The sequence below is a fragment of the Salmo salar genome, chromosome 09, assembly GCF_965601325.2.
Source record: "Salmo salar chromosome 09, fSalSal1, whole genome shotgun sequence".
Lineage (NCBI taxonomy): Eukaryota > Metazoa > Chordata > Actinopteri > Salmoniformes > Salmonidae > Salmo > Salmo salar.
The window spans coordinates 89,139,332-89,155,707 of NC_138299.1; the positions used below are offsets into that span (position 1 = coordinate 89,139,332).

General features: G+C 45.8%; 1 protein-coding gene across 3 annotated transcripts in view; it reads left to right on the forward strand.

Moving 5' to 3' along the window:
• The first annotated feature begins 1,430 nt into the window (after positions 1 to 1,430).
• Positions 1,431 to 16,376, forward strand: part of LOC106612079 (uncharacterized) — a 135,430-nt gene continuing 120,484 nt past the window's right edge. Inside the window, exons 1-20 of one of the 3 annotated variants that reach the window (XM_045724135.2) lie at positions 1,431 to 1,680; positions 3,047 to 3,195; positions 3,631 to 3,739; positions 4,440 to 4,509; positions 4,612 to 4,670; positions 4,812 to 4,901; positions 5,033 to 5,173; positions 5,412 to 5,560; positions 5,825 to 5,906; positions 6,006 to 6,164; positions 10,981 to 11,127; positions 11,267 to 11,459; positions 11,673 to 11,803; positions 12,032 to 12,103; positions 13,129 to 13,878; positions 14,099 to 14,278; positions 14,583 to 14,923; positions 15,216 to 15,375; positions 15,595 to 15,930; positions 16,144 to 16,305. In XM_045724135.2, the coding sequence (XP_045580091.1) occupies positions 1,621 to 1,680; positions 3,047 to 3,195; positions 3,631 to 3,739; positions 4,440 to 4,509; positions 4,612 to 4,670; positions 4,812 to 4,901; positions 5,033 to 5,173; positions 5,412 to 5,560; positions 5,825 to 5,906; positions 6,006 to 6,164; positions 10,981 to 11,127; positions 11,267 to 11,459; positions 11,673 to 11,803; positions 12,032 to 12,103; positions 13,129 to 13,878; positions 14,099 to 14,278; positions 14,583 to 14,923; positions 15,216 to 15,375; positions 15,595 to 15,930; positions 16,144 to 16,305 (3,540 nt within the window). In that variant the 5' untranslated portion in view covers positions 1,431 to 1,620. The remainder of the gene's footprint in view (positions 1,681 to 3,046; positions 3,196 to 3,630; positions 3,740 to 4,439; positions 4,510 to 4,611; positions 4,671 to 4,811; positions 4,902 to 5,032; positions 5,174 to 5,411; positions 5,561 to 5,824; positions 5,907 to 6,005; positions 6,165 to 10,980; positions 11,128 to 11,266; positions 11,460 to 11,672; positions 11,804 to 12,031; positions 12,104 to 13,128; positions 13,879 to 14,098; positions 14,279 to 14,582; positions 14,924 to 15,215; positions 15,376 to 15,594; positions 15,931 to 16,143; positions 16,306 to 16,376) is intronic. The other 2 variants (XM_045724136.2, XM_045724137.2) reach the window with 2 other exon arrangements.

The window sequence follows — 16,376 nt, forward strand, 5'->3', positions numbered from 1 at the left end:
TCGGGTTCAAGTCCAGGCTCTGGCTGGGTCACTCAAGGACATTCAGAGACTTGTCCTGAAGCCACTCCTGCGTTGTCTTGGCTGTGTGCTTACGGTCATTTTCCTGTTGGAAGGTGAACTTTTTCCCCAGTCAGAGGTCCTGAGCACTTTGGAGCAGGTTTTCCTCAAGGATCTCTCTGTACTTTGCTCCGTTCATCTTTGCCTTGATCCTGACTAGTCTCTGCCGCTGAAAAACATCCCCACCTCATGATGCTGCCAACACCATGCTTCACCGTAGGGATGGTGCTAGGTTTCATCCAGATGTGACGCTTGGCATTAAGGAAAATAGTTCAATCTTGGTTTCATCAGACGAGAGAATCTTGTTTCTAATGGTCTGAGAGTCCTTTAGGTGCCTTTTGGCAAACTCCAAGCGGGCTGTCATGTGCCTTTTATGGAGGAGTGGCTTCAGTCTGGCCACTCTACCATAAAGGCCTGATTGTTGGAGTGCTGTAGAGATGGTTGTCCTTCTGGAAGGTTCTCCCATCTCCACAGAGGAACTCTGGAGCTCTGTCAGAGTGACCATCGGGTTCTTGGTCACCTCCTTGACCAAGGCCCTTCTCCCCCGATTGCTCAGTTTGTTCAGGCGGCCAGCTATAGAAAGAGTCTTTGTGGTTCCAAACTTCTTCCATTTAAGAATGATGGAGCCCACTGTGTTCTTGGGGACCTTCAATGCTGTAGACATTTTTTGGTACTCTTCCCCAGATCTGTGCTTCGACACAATCCTGTCTCGCACCTCTACAGACAATATATTTAACCTTATGGCTTGGTTTTTGCTCTGACATGCACTGTCAACTGTGGGACCTTATATAGACAGGTGTGTGCCTTTCCAAATCATGTTCAATCAATTGAATTTACCACAGGTGGATTCCAATCAAGTTGTAGAAACATCTCAAGGATGATCAATGGAAACAGGATGCACCTGAGCTCAATTTTGAGTCTCATAGCAAAGGGTCTGAATACTTCTGTATTATGTTTTTGCTTTGTCATTATGGGGTATTGTGTGTAGATTGCTCAGGATATTATTTTTTTATACATTTTAGAATAAGGCTGTAACGTAACAAAATGTTGAAAAAGTCAAGAGGGGCTGAATAATTCCCAAAGCACTGTATATTTGTAATTTATTGAAAGTATATTCATTTAAATATAGCCTACACATACCACTATTTGTGTAAACTTTTAAAATCAATTCTGTCATAAATAATACAATATCAAAAATGGAATATGTCAAATGATCAATCTTTTTTTTCTAAGGTGGTTGTAGTTCTGTGAAAAACAGTTCTACTGCACTAGATATTCCCAAAGTTTAGCATGTCTTTGCAGGGTGACTCTTATTTCTAAAAAGAAATCTGCGATCGTGCCAGCTTTAATGTCCTGCTGCTAGGAGAACGGTAATCACCACCAGCACTAACTGAAAAAGTGAGATAGAGGAAGAAAGAGGAGAAGAGGGGAACAGAAATGTCAAACCACTTGATTTAACGCAAGATGGATTCTTTTTTAACTTTTTAGTAAAATTGCTTTAATGTAGGATATATTTTATTTATATTTTTATAGAAGTTTGTAAATTCTTTATTATGCGACACCATGGACTCTAACATAATGGCATTTCTAGAAGAATTCATGGAAAGTGCGTTGGTGACTTGGGTATGTTTGAAAGCTTATTTAAATCACTTTAAGATTCTATAGTAGTAGGCCTAGATATTCATGATAATGAATAGTCTTTAATAAAACCTAAAAACACATAGCCTATTGCTGTTGTTTTAAATTTATGGAGTATCAACACACTCAAATCCTGTACATAAACAACCTGTAAATAATATTTTTTTCTCACATCAGATTATGCCATTTTATGATTCATTTATTGCTCTTTATTTACAGGAGTTATAACAAACATGATTGAGTTGAACTTGAATCAGATGCAAATGCTTGTCAAAACGTTTGTCACATGAAAAGGACAGCAAACAACACTTAGCTCTCTAACTTCTCCTTTTCACAACTTCCTATACCCTGGCTCTTAGAATGTCTCTTGTTGTTTTTCCTTATAGCAGTCACTTCTGATACCCTGGCTCTTAGAATGTCTCTTGTTGTTTTTCCTTATAGCAGTCACTTCTGATACCCTGGCTCTTAGAATGTCTCTTGTTGTTTTTCCTTATAGCAGTCACTTCTGATACCCTGGCTCTTAGAATGTCTCTTGTTGTTTTTCCTTATAGCAGTCACTTCTGATACCCTGGCTCTTAGAATGTCTCTTGTTGTTTTTCCTTATAGCAGTCACTTCTGATACCCTGGCTCTTAGAATGTATCTTGTTGTTTTTCCTTATAGCTGTCGCTTTCTATACCCTGGCTCTTAGAATGTCTCTTGTTGTTTTTCCTTATAGCAGTCACTTCTGATACCCTGGCTCTTAGAATGTATCTTGTTGTTTTTCCTTATAGCTGTCGCTTTCTATACCCTGGCTCTTAGAATGTCTCTTGTTGTTTTTCCTTATAGCAGTCACTTCTGATACCCTGGCTCTTAGAATGTATCTTGTTGTTTTTCCTTATAGCTGTCGCTTTCTATACCCTGGCTCTTAGAATGTATCTTGTTGTTTTTCCTTATAGCTGTCGCTTTCTATACCCTGGCTCTTAGAATGTTTCTTGTTGTTTTTCCTTATAGCAGTCACTTCCTATTCCCTTTCCTGTTTTTTTCTAAGTAAAATATGACCATCTCTGCTTTCATTGATCTACACCACAGATTCTAGATAACAGTTTTCTCTGTTAGCAGCAAAACCCCCTTATTTATTTTATTTCACCTTTATTTAACTAGGCAAGTCAGTTAAGAACAAATTCTTATTTAGAATGACAGCCTACCCCGGCCAAACCCTAATTTAAGATTGAGCCAATGTATGCAGCGTTTACCGTGAATGCAGTATCCGCGATTGTGGGAACATTGCCTTTAATTGTCAATCGCGCTATAAAGCGGATCTTCAGCTCTACGGATTGAATTGAGCTCTTAATAGGATCCACCCTCCCTCAGGTACAGCTCTTTGATGGTGTAGTGGACAGGGAGGACAACGTCATGCTCTACAACCAGTACATGGACGTGAACTACAAGTCCCAGAATTCCCATGACCGCTACCTGAGGCTGACCAATGGGATCTTTCTCAACGAGGTCATGAGGATCATGTAAGTTCACACCTTTGCAGATGCTCCTAATGTTATGGCTAAAGGAATGTGTACTGAAGAATTCAATTAAATAAATTTTTTACTTTACCCGATCAAAGGTATTATAGCTAGTGAAATACCGGGTTGCAGGTGAGCCCTCACCTCTCTGCCAAGAGGTGAGGGCTTTTATGGCAGAGGTAGTAGAGCACACTGGCTCAAGCCCCACGCCGGCTGTTGTATTAAATAAGCCGTGCCTTTCACCTTCGTCTGTCTGTCTGTCTGTCTGTCTGTCTGTCTGTCTGTCTGTCTGTCTGTCTGTCTGTCTGTCTGTCTGTCTGTCTGTCTGTCTGTCTGTCTGTCTGTCTGTCTGTCTGTCTGTCTGTCTGTCTGTCTGTCTGTCTGTCTGTCTGTCTGTCTGTCTGTCTGTCTGTCTGTCTGTCTGTCTGTCATTCCCAGAGACCCCAACCCCAAGCTGGAGCATTTGTACCGCAGTGGAAGAGACGACCAGATTCTCAGAGTCCAGAACTTCTCCATCCTCAACCGACACCTCAGGGCCTTCTACCAGGTATTGGTATTTGTGTCGTGTTTGATACACAATCGTGTCTTAGTCAGAGCAATTTACTGTACAAGGTCCAGACTTAAGCCTAGGGAGACATCCAGTCAAATCTCTCTGAGAAATGAACTTAAGTCCGATACAATGCATTAAACACACAAAAACATGAGTCTTCGCTGTTTCAGTTCCTGCTTTTTTATAAGTCATTCAAACCCTCTGAACAGTTGCTCATCATGGGAGGGACACCAGTGAGTTTCAAGGAATATTCAGGGAATATTCAGAAATATTTTGGATACAATTTATTGACAGGACTGTTTGTCATGACAACAATTCCATCATGTCTGGTGGTCCTACAATGTAATTTTATTTCTTGTGGTTTCACTTTTTGCTTTGTGTTGTGGAACCTTAAAACACCATCTGCATATGGTCACTCTGCAGCCTAATTTCTCTCTACCAGGGCTTGTGTCTGAGAACCAAATATAGCCATTGTACTACGTAGAACAGACGTGAACAAGTAGCCCTACTTTCCCCACTAACGTCGTCTGTGTTTCTATTTTAATCTGAACTGGCCAACAGGATGCTAGTGGAAGGTTTTGTAATTTCAATGTTGATTTGAGTATCAACTGCAATGTGGTTAGGGAAATTACAATCAATCAATATTTTTATCCCTTCAAGCTCTCTCTTTGCTCAAACCCTGTCATTCTGTCTATAGGATGACCTACAGCAGCTGATTCTGATGCCTCTTCCAAACACTGCCATTTTGGGGCAAGATCCCCTAACAGGTAAAAAGAGCCAGTAAAAAGTACAGTATCTCTGATTGGCCTTCTATGTTGTCTATGAGAGTGTGATGGGAACAAGATAGTCATAAGAGCTGTAACTTGCAGAGGCAGCGTTGGAAGAGTTGAGGAGATTGCTACTGCTTTTACTGGGATGTGCGATACAGGTGATGTCTCTCTCTCTCTCTCACACACACACACACACACACACACACACACACACACACACACACACACACACACACACACACACACACACACTGCAATTGTAACTTTACCAACCTTACTGACTACTAATTGTTGGTCAGCAACAGTGTGAGAGGAAGGAAACATTCATACAGCAAATCCAGACGCTGGACATCGAGACTCAAACTGCCATTGCCAACTGTATCCAGGAGGTCGGTTCAGTTCCCTACTCTTCTACCCATATCCACCATTAACGTTCACCACAAGTCAGCCATTTTGTCCCGGAATGCTCAGTCAAATACCGTTATTACCATAGTGAGGTAAGAAAGTGTTGTTCCTGCAGGTGACCCAGGACCCCAGAGCGGTTCTGCCGCTGCAGTGGGAGGAGCTGGGAGGGCTGGAAGAGGTGGAGCTACAGGTGCTGTTTGGCTCCATGGCCAGACAGATCCAAGGCCTGCTGGCACAGAGAGACACACACCTGGAGGTACACACACATAATGTCCAGAACAACAGAAGAGGAATTTAATTACAAAACCAGGCTTTTCAGCCATTCAGCCTCCTATAGGAGAGTGTATTCCCAGTGAAAGCGTCACTGTGTCAAACTTGATTTAAAAAGCTCTAAGGGTTTCTTACACTCACAGATTCACACAGAACCTGGTCCTGATTTAATCACCTACCTGTCACCTCTTGCTACCCCCCCCCCCCCCCCCCCCCCTCCCCAGAGGATAGCAGAGTTGTGTTTGACGAGCGAGGTCCAGCAGGCTGAGTCGCTCATGGCGCCCCCAGGTGGTCACACTGAGGAGCTGCCCCAGAGTCTGGCTGTCCAGCTAGCAGACAGCAGGGCCAAACTACGATTCCTCAGACAAGAACTGTAAGACATGTGTGTGTGTATGCTTGTGTGTGAGACGGTCATGTCCTTGTGTGCATCAAAAAGGTTTTAAGTTGGAGGAAGACTTTTCTTTGAGAGATGTCTGGTAACTGTTAGAACTATGTTGTCCATTTCTAGGGAAGACAAAGGCAAGTTTGTGTGTGTGTGTGTGTTAAAGGTTTTTAAATTGGAAGAGGACTATTTTGTAAGAGGTGTCTGTAGTTTAGTAGCACAATACTATTGAAATAATGACATCTGTTTCTATAGGGAAGACAAAGGAGATCAACTATTGGACTACAAGCAGGAAGTTCAAACTATGGAGGAGCAGTTGAAGAAACTTCAGAAAGAGGCAAGATTTTCTGTAGCAGCACTACCAGTAACTGTACCGGAACGTTACACTACTTTTGTCCTCCTCTGAACTCACCTCCATCTTGTGTGTGTTGGGCAGAACCGCAGTCTTCAAGGTGAGGTGCGGGGAATGCGTGCGTTGCGTGACGAGCTGGACTGTCTTCGTGACCGTGCAGGCAGAGCCGAGCAGCTGCATACAGAACTACAGAGCTGCACTCATAGACTACGCAGCCTGGAAGTCACTCGCACACAACTGAAGGTATCTCCACCTATACACCACACACTGTTTAGTACACAGAGACACTATTGAAGGTATCTCCACCAATACACCACACACTGTTTAGTACACAGAGACACTATTGAAGGTATCTCCACCTATACACCACACACTGTTTAGTACACAGAGACACTATTGAAGGTATCTCCACTTATACACCACACACTGTTTAGTACACAGAGACACTATTGAAGGTATCTCCACCTATACACCACACACTGTTCAGTACACAGAGACACTATTGAAGGTATCTCCACTTATACACCACACACTGTTTAGTACACAGAGACACTATTGAAGGTATCTCCACCTATACACCACACACTGTTCAGTACACAGAGACACTATTGAAGGTATCTCCACCTATACACCACACACTGTTTAGTACACAGAGACACTACTGAAGGTATCGCCACCAATACACCACACACTGTTTAGTACACAGAGACACTACTGAAGGTATCGCCACCAATACACCACACACTGTTTAGTACACAGAGACACTATTGAAGGTATCGCCACCTATACACCACACACTGTTTAGTACACAGAGACACTATTGAAGGTATCGCCACCAATACACCACACACTGTTTAGTACACAGAGACACTATTGAAGGTATCGCCACCAATACACCACACTGTTTAGTACACAGAGACACTACTGAAGGTATCGCCACCAATACACCACACACTGTTTAGTACACAGAGACACTATTGAAGGTATCGCCACCAATACACCACACACTGTTTAGTACACAGAGACACTACTGAAGGTATCGCCACCAATACACCACACACTGTTTAGTACACAGAGACACTATTGAAGGTATCGCCACCAATACACCACACTGTTTAGTACACAGAGACACTACTGAAGGTATCGCCACCAATACACCACACACTGTTTAGTACACAGAGACACTATTGAAGGTATCGCCACCAATACACCACACTGTTTAGTACACAGAGACACTACTGAAGGTATCGCCACCAATACACAACACACTGTTGACAGACACAATTGAAGGTACCACACCACACCAACTCTACTGTCAACTGTAGCCACACAGCTGATGGTTGGCCCATTCCAAAAACAACCCTTAGCCCCTTCCCAAGCTACTTCCCCTCTGTGTTTGCAGATGGGCTTACAGTGGGTGATCTCCCTCAATATTGATGACACTGTTGCAGTTTCTACATGTAGTATAGGTGCTAGGTACTGTAGGTGCTAGTAGGGCTGCGGCGGGCAGGACATTTAGTCAGCCGGTTATTGTCAGGTAAAAGTCTGCTGGTCTCACGGTAATTGACGGTTAATTAACACAAACATGTTAAGCGTCTCCAGGCCTCCAACAAGCTGCTGATGCATGCCTTTGGAACGTCTACATTAAAAAAGTATAATTCATCAATTTAACCTACACCATCCCAATAAATCCATGATTTATTTTAATCAGGTCTAAAGAAACATTATGATATGATGAAAATGTATTTCAGAAGAACAGAATAAGAGTTGCCCTACTGTCTGCCTATGTTATCTGGCTATGCGCCATGACATAGGCTGTAGGCTTGTTCATTTAGCTGACAAGATATGCTTATAAGTCCCGAGCAATTATTTTATTTTATATGATTTTATAGTAAGAAGAATATAATTGAAGTTAGCTGAATAAAATAGAAAGGATATTTTTGCCATTATGGGGCGAGTGCGCACATGAAATGGCTATGTTGAGTTTAAAAGTGATCATTTGAAACCTATATGCTAGATTTAGAACTATTTGGCAACTTCAGTTGTGAATTAAACACATCTTAGAATGTCTTAGAAATAAAAACATATATGGGCTGCATGATGCCACTATAGACTGTTGATGATTTGAGAAAGTCGCAAAAACAACTTGGGCTCTGTTCCTTGCCTCAGGCTGCACAGATGTTTTCTCATCAAGTGATCATATTTTCACCCATCAGACTATTCTCAATTAAATCTAGTAATCAATTAGGTAGGATTCGTAGGAACAGGGGCAGGGGGAAAAATACGCTATCTGCATGCACTCGAGTAGGGAATGGAGGCCGCGCACTTTCCCGCCGGTCCATTTTGTAGGATACTTCGGTTACGGAGCTGTGCTTAATATGAGCAGTTGAGAAATAAATACAAACACTTATTTCACTCCACGCATCAACCACAGTTTGAGGAGCATGCTCTCGCTGCCCGACAGGTGATATTCCTGTTTGAGGAGCATTCTCTCGCTGCCCGACAGGTGATATTCCTGTTTGAGGAGCATGCTCTCGCTGCCCGACAGGTGATATTCCTGTTTGAGGAGCATGCTCTCGCTGCCCGACAGGTGATATTCCTGTTTCAGGAGCCTGCTCTCGCTGCCCGACAGGTGATATTCCTGTTTGAGGAGCATGCTCTCGCTGCCCGACAGGTGATATTCCTGTTTGAGGAGCATGCTCTCGCTGCCCGACAGGTGATATTCCTGTTTGAGGAGCATGCTCTCGCTGCCCGACAGGTGATATTCCTGTTTGAGGAGCATGCTCTCGCTGCCCGACAGGTGATATTCCTGTTTGAGGAGCATGCTCTCGCTGCACGACAGGTGATATTCCTGTTTGAGGAGCATGCTCTCGCTGCACGACAGGTGATATTCCTGTTTGAGGAGCATGCTCTCGCTGCCCGACAGGTGATATTCCTGTTTGAGGAGCATGCTCTCGCTGCCCGACAGGTGATATTCCTATTTGAGGAGCATGCTCTCGCTGCACGACAGGTGATATTCCTGTTTGAGGAGTATGCTCTCGCTGCCCGACAGGTGATATTCCTGTTTGAGGAGCATGCTCTCGCTGCATGACAGGTGATATTCCTGTTTGAGGAGCATGCTCTCGCTGCCCGACAGGTGATATTCCTGTTTGAGGAGCATGCTCTCGCTGTCCGACAGGTGATATTCCTGTTTGAGGAGCCTGCTCTCGCTGCCCGACAGGTGATATTCCTGTTTGAGGAGCATGCTCTCGCTGCCCGACATTTGATATTCCTGTTTGAGGAGCATGCTCTCACTGTCCGACAGGTGATATTCCTGTTTGAGGAGCCTGCTCTCGCTGCCCGACAGGTGATATTCCTGTTTGAGGAGCATGCTCTCACTGTCCGACAGGTGATATTCCTATTTGAGGAGCATGCTCTCGCTGTCCGACAGGTGATATTCCTGTTTGAGGAGCATGCTCTCACTGTCCGACAGGTGATATTCCTGTTTGAGGAGCCTGCTCTCGCTGCCCGACAGGTGATATTCCTGTTTGAGGAGCCTGCTCTCGCTGCCCGACAGGTGATATTCCTGTTTGAGGAGCCTGCTCTCGCTGCCCGACAGGTGATATTCCTGTTTGAGGAGCCTGCTCTCGCTGCCCGACAGGTGATATTTCGCCCAAACTCTGTATGCCATGGGCTCTCCATCCTTGTTCCTGCAACTACACAGTGCTTCATTTGGGAAACTAAGTGAAATATGTTCAGGAACATCGATAGTAACAAAACATATTTCACTAAACGGTTGACCACGCGTCTGAGTGCTCGAGAAAGGAATAAAGTAGAGAGAGTAGGAGATGGAAACGCATGGTGGTAAGATATTCTGTATAGCTCAACCAATTAAGTATGAAAATATAAAAGATTCTCTATTACTAGGCTATTCAAAATCAAATATAAATTCACTAATTGTAGGTAAACCGTCCTGCACAATCAATGAACCAACAGCATCGCCTAGGGCTATACATTCTCCCCCAGAATCATGGATATGCATTTGGGAGCGCAGCACAAGGTAATCAGTCCATCCAGTACGCATAATAATACAGTAATATGCGGTAGGCTATGTATTGTAGCAATTTAATTCAGTTATTTTTTTCGGGCTTGGGATCATAACCTTATGCATATGCATGAGCTCTAATATGTATATGGATGTTTTGAATGAATCATCACAATAGAAAGCGCTGTCCATTTTGTTGTGTTGGCTTTGAAACAACATCCACAACAACCATGTTTTACACTATTTCAACCTGCTGTTGAACTTCTGTCTTCAAATTGATGAATCACAGTGAGTTGAGTTTTAAAAGTATGATAGGCCTACTGTTTTGATAAGTGTTTGATGTGATTTTGATGCATTTGCATTGATGTCAGAGTGGTTAGAGGGACAATAGAGCCCTGAGTACCAGGCCATTAGGACGTGATGGAGGGACAATAGAGCCCTGAATACCAGGCCATTAGGACCTGATGGAGGGATAATAGAGCCCTGAGTACCAGGCCATTAGGACCCGATGGAGGGACAATAGATCCCTCAGTACCAGGCCATTAGGACCTGATGGAGGGACAATAGAGACCTGAATATCAAGCCATTAGGACCTGATGGAGGGACAATAGCGCCCTGAATACCAGGCCATTAGGACCTGATGGAGGGACAATGGAGCGCTGAGTACCAGGCCATTAGTACCTGATGGTCCCCTCTCTACAATATGTCTCTCTCTCTGTCTCTATCCCTTGTCTTTCTTTGTGTCTCTGTCTTTGTCTCTCTCTCTGTCTCTGTTCCTGTCTCTGTCTCTATCCCCTGTCCCTGTCTCTGTCTCCATGCCCCATCTCTCTCTGTGTCTCTGTCCTTGTCTCTCTCTGTCTCTATCATATGTCTTTCTTTGTGTCTCTGTCCTTCTCTCTCTCTCTCTCTGGCTGTGTTTCTGTCTTTGTCTCTCTCTCTGTCTCTATCCCCTGTCTTTCTTTGTGTCTCTGTCCATGTCTCTCTCTGTCTCTCTCTGTGTCTCTGTCCCCTGTCTCTGTGTGCAACCCCCTGTAGGAGCAGCAGCAGCTGTGTGTGGCGCTGCAGGAGACTCGGGTCCTGCTGGAGGAGCAGCTGGCAGACACACGGCAACGCTGCTCCAGCCTACGGGAGCTGGAGAGGGACAATCTGCTGCTGCGACAGAGACTCATAGACCTGGAAGGGGTAGGTAATGATGGTAATGTGTATGTGGTAATGTGTGTGTGTGTATTAACCAAACATGTTTGTGAATCACAAGTAAGGAATTTGGCATCTGCTGGTTGGGCTCACATAGACATTTTCACTAATTTGCTGGTGTGTGTAGGAGCAGGACACTGAGAGGCAGAGGGTCGATGAGCTGTTAGAGATGAACATGGGCCTGGAGGCGGAGCTTAGACAGGTGCTTAGACATAACAACAACAATACAGGCACGATGACAGCGGCTCGACATTTCCACCAATCAGAGGTGGAGTCTGACGAGGAGGCTGGGCTAAGAGAGGAGCTAAGAGAAGATATAGGTCAGTCAGTCTGCCTGTCTGTTGTGTGTCTTTTCAGTTAAATTGTTGTCAACTACCCCTCCTCTCTAATTCAAATTCAAATAAGCTTTAATGGCATGAATGGTTACCACTGTTGCCAAAGCAATGCAATTATATATCTCTCCACCCGTCCCCCCGTCCCCCGTCCACCCGTCCACCCGTCCACCCGTCCCCCCCCCCCCCCCCCCCCGTCAGATCTGAAGCCTCTGAGTGTGGAGGTGGGTGAGGCGTCGTCACTGAGACTTCTGGGAGCTGAAAATGAGAATGCCGAGCTGAGGAGACGTCTGGAGGACCTGCAGTCTGAACAGGAGGTCAGGGGTCAGAGGGTAAGTGTCAATCAATCAATCAATCAATCAATCAATCAATCAATCAAAATAGAATGAGTCTAGAGTAAACCTCCAGAGGGCTGGCAAAGGCAACAGTAGCAAGGAAAATGAACCTTGAGAAGAATGAGCATCTACACAGGGAACCTTTTGGCTTGCCAAGTACATGTATTAGTGTCCAGGCTAAGGGTATTGCTATTGGAGGATCCAACTGTCTGCTGTATTTTGCAGCAAGCTGATTTGCCGGAGGTGAGGGAGGAGCTGGCCTGTCTGGAGGCAGAACATCAGAATACACTAAGAGAGGTGAGCTGATGTGACCGACTGGGTTTGGACAAGTATGTGTTAACCCTCTGAGCTAAAGCCTAGGAGGCAAACAAAAGTCTTCAGGTCTAAGAGAACGTTACTCATCACGGGGGTGTGGTTCACTAAACCGTTACACTGACATGTAACTAGATGTAACCTCACTGTGTGGTCTGACATGTATCTAGATGTAACCTCACTGTGTTGTCTGACATGTATCTAGATGTGACCTCACTGTGTTGTCTGACATGTATCTAGATGTGACCTCACTGTGTTGTCTGACATGTATCTAGATGTGAACTCACTGTGTTGTCTGACATGTATCTAGATGTGACCTCACTGTGTTGTCTGACATGTATCTAGATGTGACCTCACTGTGTTGTCTGACATGTATCTAGATGTGATCTCACTGTGTTGTCTGACATGTATTTAGATGTGACCTCACTGTGTTGTCTGACATGTATCTAGATGTGATCTCACTGTGTTGTCTGACATGTATCTAGATGTGACCTCACTGTGTTGTCTGACATGTATCTAGATGTGATCTCACTGTGTTGTCTGACATGTATCTAGATGTGACCTCACTGTGTTGTCTGACATGTATCTAGATGTGACATCACTGTGTTGTCTGACATGTATCTAGATGTAACCTCACTGTGTTGTCTGACATGTATCTAGATGTGACCTCACTGTGTTGTCTGACATGTATCTAGATGTGATCTCACTGTGTTGTCTGACATGTATCTAGATGTGACCTCACTGTGTTGTCTGACATGTATCTAGATGTAACCTCACTGTGTTGTCTGACATGTATCTAGATGTGACCTCACTGTGTTGTCTGACATGTATCTAGATGTGACCTCACTGTGTTGTCTGACATGTATCTAGATGTGACCTCACTGTGTTGTCTGACATGTATCTAGATGTGACCTCAGTGTGTTGTCTGACATGTATCTGGATGTGACCTCACTGTGTCGTCTGACACATTAACTGTTCTTGTCATTGTCTACCCTCCTCTCCACTCTCAGTTTCAGAATGTCAAGAACGAAAATGCCACTTTGAAAAAGAGCCTGGAACTGCTGTTGACAAAGCATCAAAGTATTGAGGAAGAAGGAGAGAAGGGAGAGAAGGAGGAGAGGGGAGATAATGAGGAGAGGGGAGAGAGGGGAGTCCAAGGTTCTGAGTCCTCAAGAGGAGAAGGGGAGGGTACTGCCCGGAGAGGGTTGGACAGTGAGAGGGGAGCCAACATCATCAGAACCCAAAGAGAAGCTGGAGTTGGGGCAGAGTTGCTCCATCCTGAAGAGATAGAGGTGCAAGTAGAGGATCAGGTTCTGAAACCTAAAAAGAGAGAAGAAGAAGGTGAGAAGGAGATCGGGAGAGAAAGAGATATAAAACATGTAAAAAATGACAAGGAAGAAGATCTCGGGAAGGCAGACATTAACCAGAAAGAGATAGAAGACCCATACCCAGCCACTGAAGAAGAGAAACTGCCAAAAACAAAGTATGAAGAGAAAGAAAAGTCAGTGGAAAAAAAGTCAGTGGACAAAGACGTGTGTGTGTTCCCTGGGCCTGACGTGGAGCGCCTGGCCTCTGAGCTCCAGCATGCCCTGGAGCAGGCTGACAGGCAGGCATCTGTAGCCCAGGACCTGCACTCCAAGCTGGTGGAACAGAGCAGGAAAGCCTGGGAGGCTGAGCAGAGACTGGTGCTACTGGAGGCCGAGGGCCAGAGACTGAGGAAGGCTACAGAGAGCCTGGCGGAGGCCAAGAGACAGATAGAGGTATGGAACCCATCACGATCCATCCATCCATCCATCCATCCATCCATCCATCCATCCATCCATCCATCCATCCATCCATCCATCCATAGTCTTCCGTAGAGTACCATCATCTGTCCATTCATTCCATCCTTAGTCTTCCTAGTCCTCCTTACTGTAGTCTGTCTGTCAGATGGTTCATCCCTCTGTCCCTTCCACATCATTCCTCTCTGGTGTGTGTTAGGTGCTGCAGGCGGAGGGCCTGCAGATGGAGGAGGAGCTATGTCGTCTGCGGAGCCAGGTTGAGCTGCAGCTGATGCAGGCCTCGGTCATCGCTACTCTGGAGGGGGAGCGAGCCACGCTGGAGAGAGAGAGAGAGACCCTCCGTAGCTCTGTGGACACCCTACGCACTGCCCAACGCAAGGTGGCACTGCTACAATACACACACTATGCACTGCTTAACACACAGACACACACACACACACACACACACACACACACACACACACACACACACACACACACACACACACACACACACACACACACACACACACACACACACACACATACACACACACACACACACACACACACACACACACACACACACACACACACCCACACACACACACACACACACACACACTGCTACCAACAGAAAGATCAGGCCTAGATTACACAATGTCACTGAATACTGTGATCCTGAACGCTACCTTGCTTGCCAGGGTGACCAATTGGAGCTGACAACCCAAGCCCTGAGGGCGGAGCTAGAGCACCAGGAGAGGAGTCTGGAATCCTCAAGGCGCAATGAGGAGGAGTTAGAGGCAGAGCTTCGTGAGTTAGCACTAGAGGTAGAGTCTCTGACCCGGGGGCGGAACCAGGCTCTGTTGGAGGCCTCACGATTGGAGCAGGAGAAGGAGGCGTGTCAGGGAGAGCTGGACAGCCAACGGAAGGAGCAGAGGCAGAGGGAGAGGGAGGCGGCCAGGCTGAGGCAGCAGCTACAGAGCACAGCATCAGCCCTGGAACACAGCAACCAGAGGGCCTGCAGTCTGGAGACAGGGCACAGGTGATTCACACCCCTGGACCTGCACACACACACACACACACACACACACACACACACACACACACACACACACACACACACACACACACACACACACACACACACACACACACACACACACACACACACACACACACACACACACACACACACACACACACACACACACACACACACAGATATTTACTTTAAAATACAGGTAGCACAACAGCCCCTTACATGTACATACAGTGTGTTTCTGAGCTATTACCGTATTATGGGTCTGACCTAGTTGATCTCGCTGTTTCTATAGGCATGTGTGTCAGGAGCTGTCTCAATCCAAGGAGCTCTGTGCTCAATTACAAGACCTGGAGAAGGAGCTCGGTACTCGGCTACAGGGTCTGGAGAACGAGAGCCAGGAGCTTAAAGAGCTGAACACAGAAGCCCAGAATAAAATTAGATCTCTGACTCAGGTGTGTGTGTGTGTGTGTGTGTGTGTGTGTGTGTGTGTGTGTGTGTGTGTGTGTGTGTGTGTGTGTGTGTGTGTGTGTGTGTGTGTGTGTGTGTGTGTGTGTGTGTGTGTGTGTGTGTGTGTGTGTGTGTGTGTGTGTATATGTGTGTGTATATGTGTGTGTGTGTGTGTGTGTGCCTTGAGCCTAGAAATCCGTTTTCACCCTTTCCTTTTCCCACAGGAGCTAGCCAATGAGAAGGTGCAGTCCCAAGAACTGTCCAATGAGGCTGCACGGCTGAAGCAGGAGTTTGAGAGGGTGGAGGCCGAACTGAAGACTGTTAGCGCTCACCTTCTCCTTTCAGAGAAGTGGGAAAGAGATGCCGTCTCTGCTAATTTCCCACCAGAAAGCCCTGCTAACATACGGAAGGCTACATCCTCAGACAGACTCACACTAGAGCACCCAGAGGCTAAAGATGCCCAACCAAAGGAGGGCCATGACCTCTGTATGACCTCAGATGCTAGAGTAGAGAAGATGGACTGGTCTATGAGTGAACGACTGATAGACCTGGAGAGAGAGGTGTGTGTGTGTGTTCACCTGACGTTTTTTGCTGTGCCATACCCCCTACCCCTCATCTCCCTCTCAGAATGCAGCGGTGGGTTAGGAGAGGGAGGTGTGTGTCTGTGTGTGTTCACCTGGCAGATTCTAATCTGCTGATATATGCTGTGACAACTTGTCATGGGATTGTCAATTGTCTCAAGTCAAATCATCTCTTTCTCACCTCCCCCTCAGAATGCAGCGGTGGGCGCGGAGCGGGAGGTATTGCTATCCCAGCTGTCTCAGTCCCAGGCAGCCAGTAGCCACCTGAGGGAGCAGATAAACACCCTGCAACATCACTCTATCAGCCTGCAAGAGACCTGCACCAAGCTGCAGACACTCAACACTCAGCTACAGGTATCATACAGCAACTATTGTTTTATATAGTTACTATACTGAAACTGTGGCCTCTCACCACTTCAGAGACT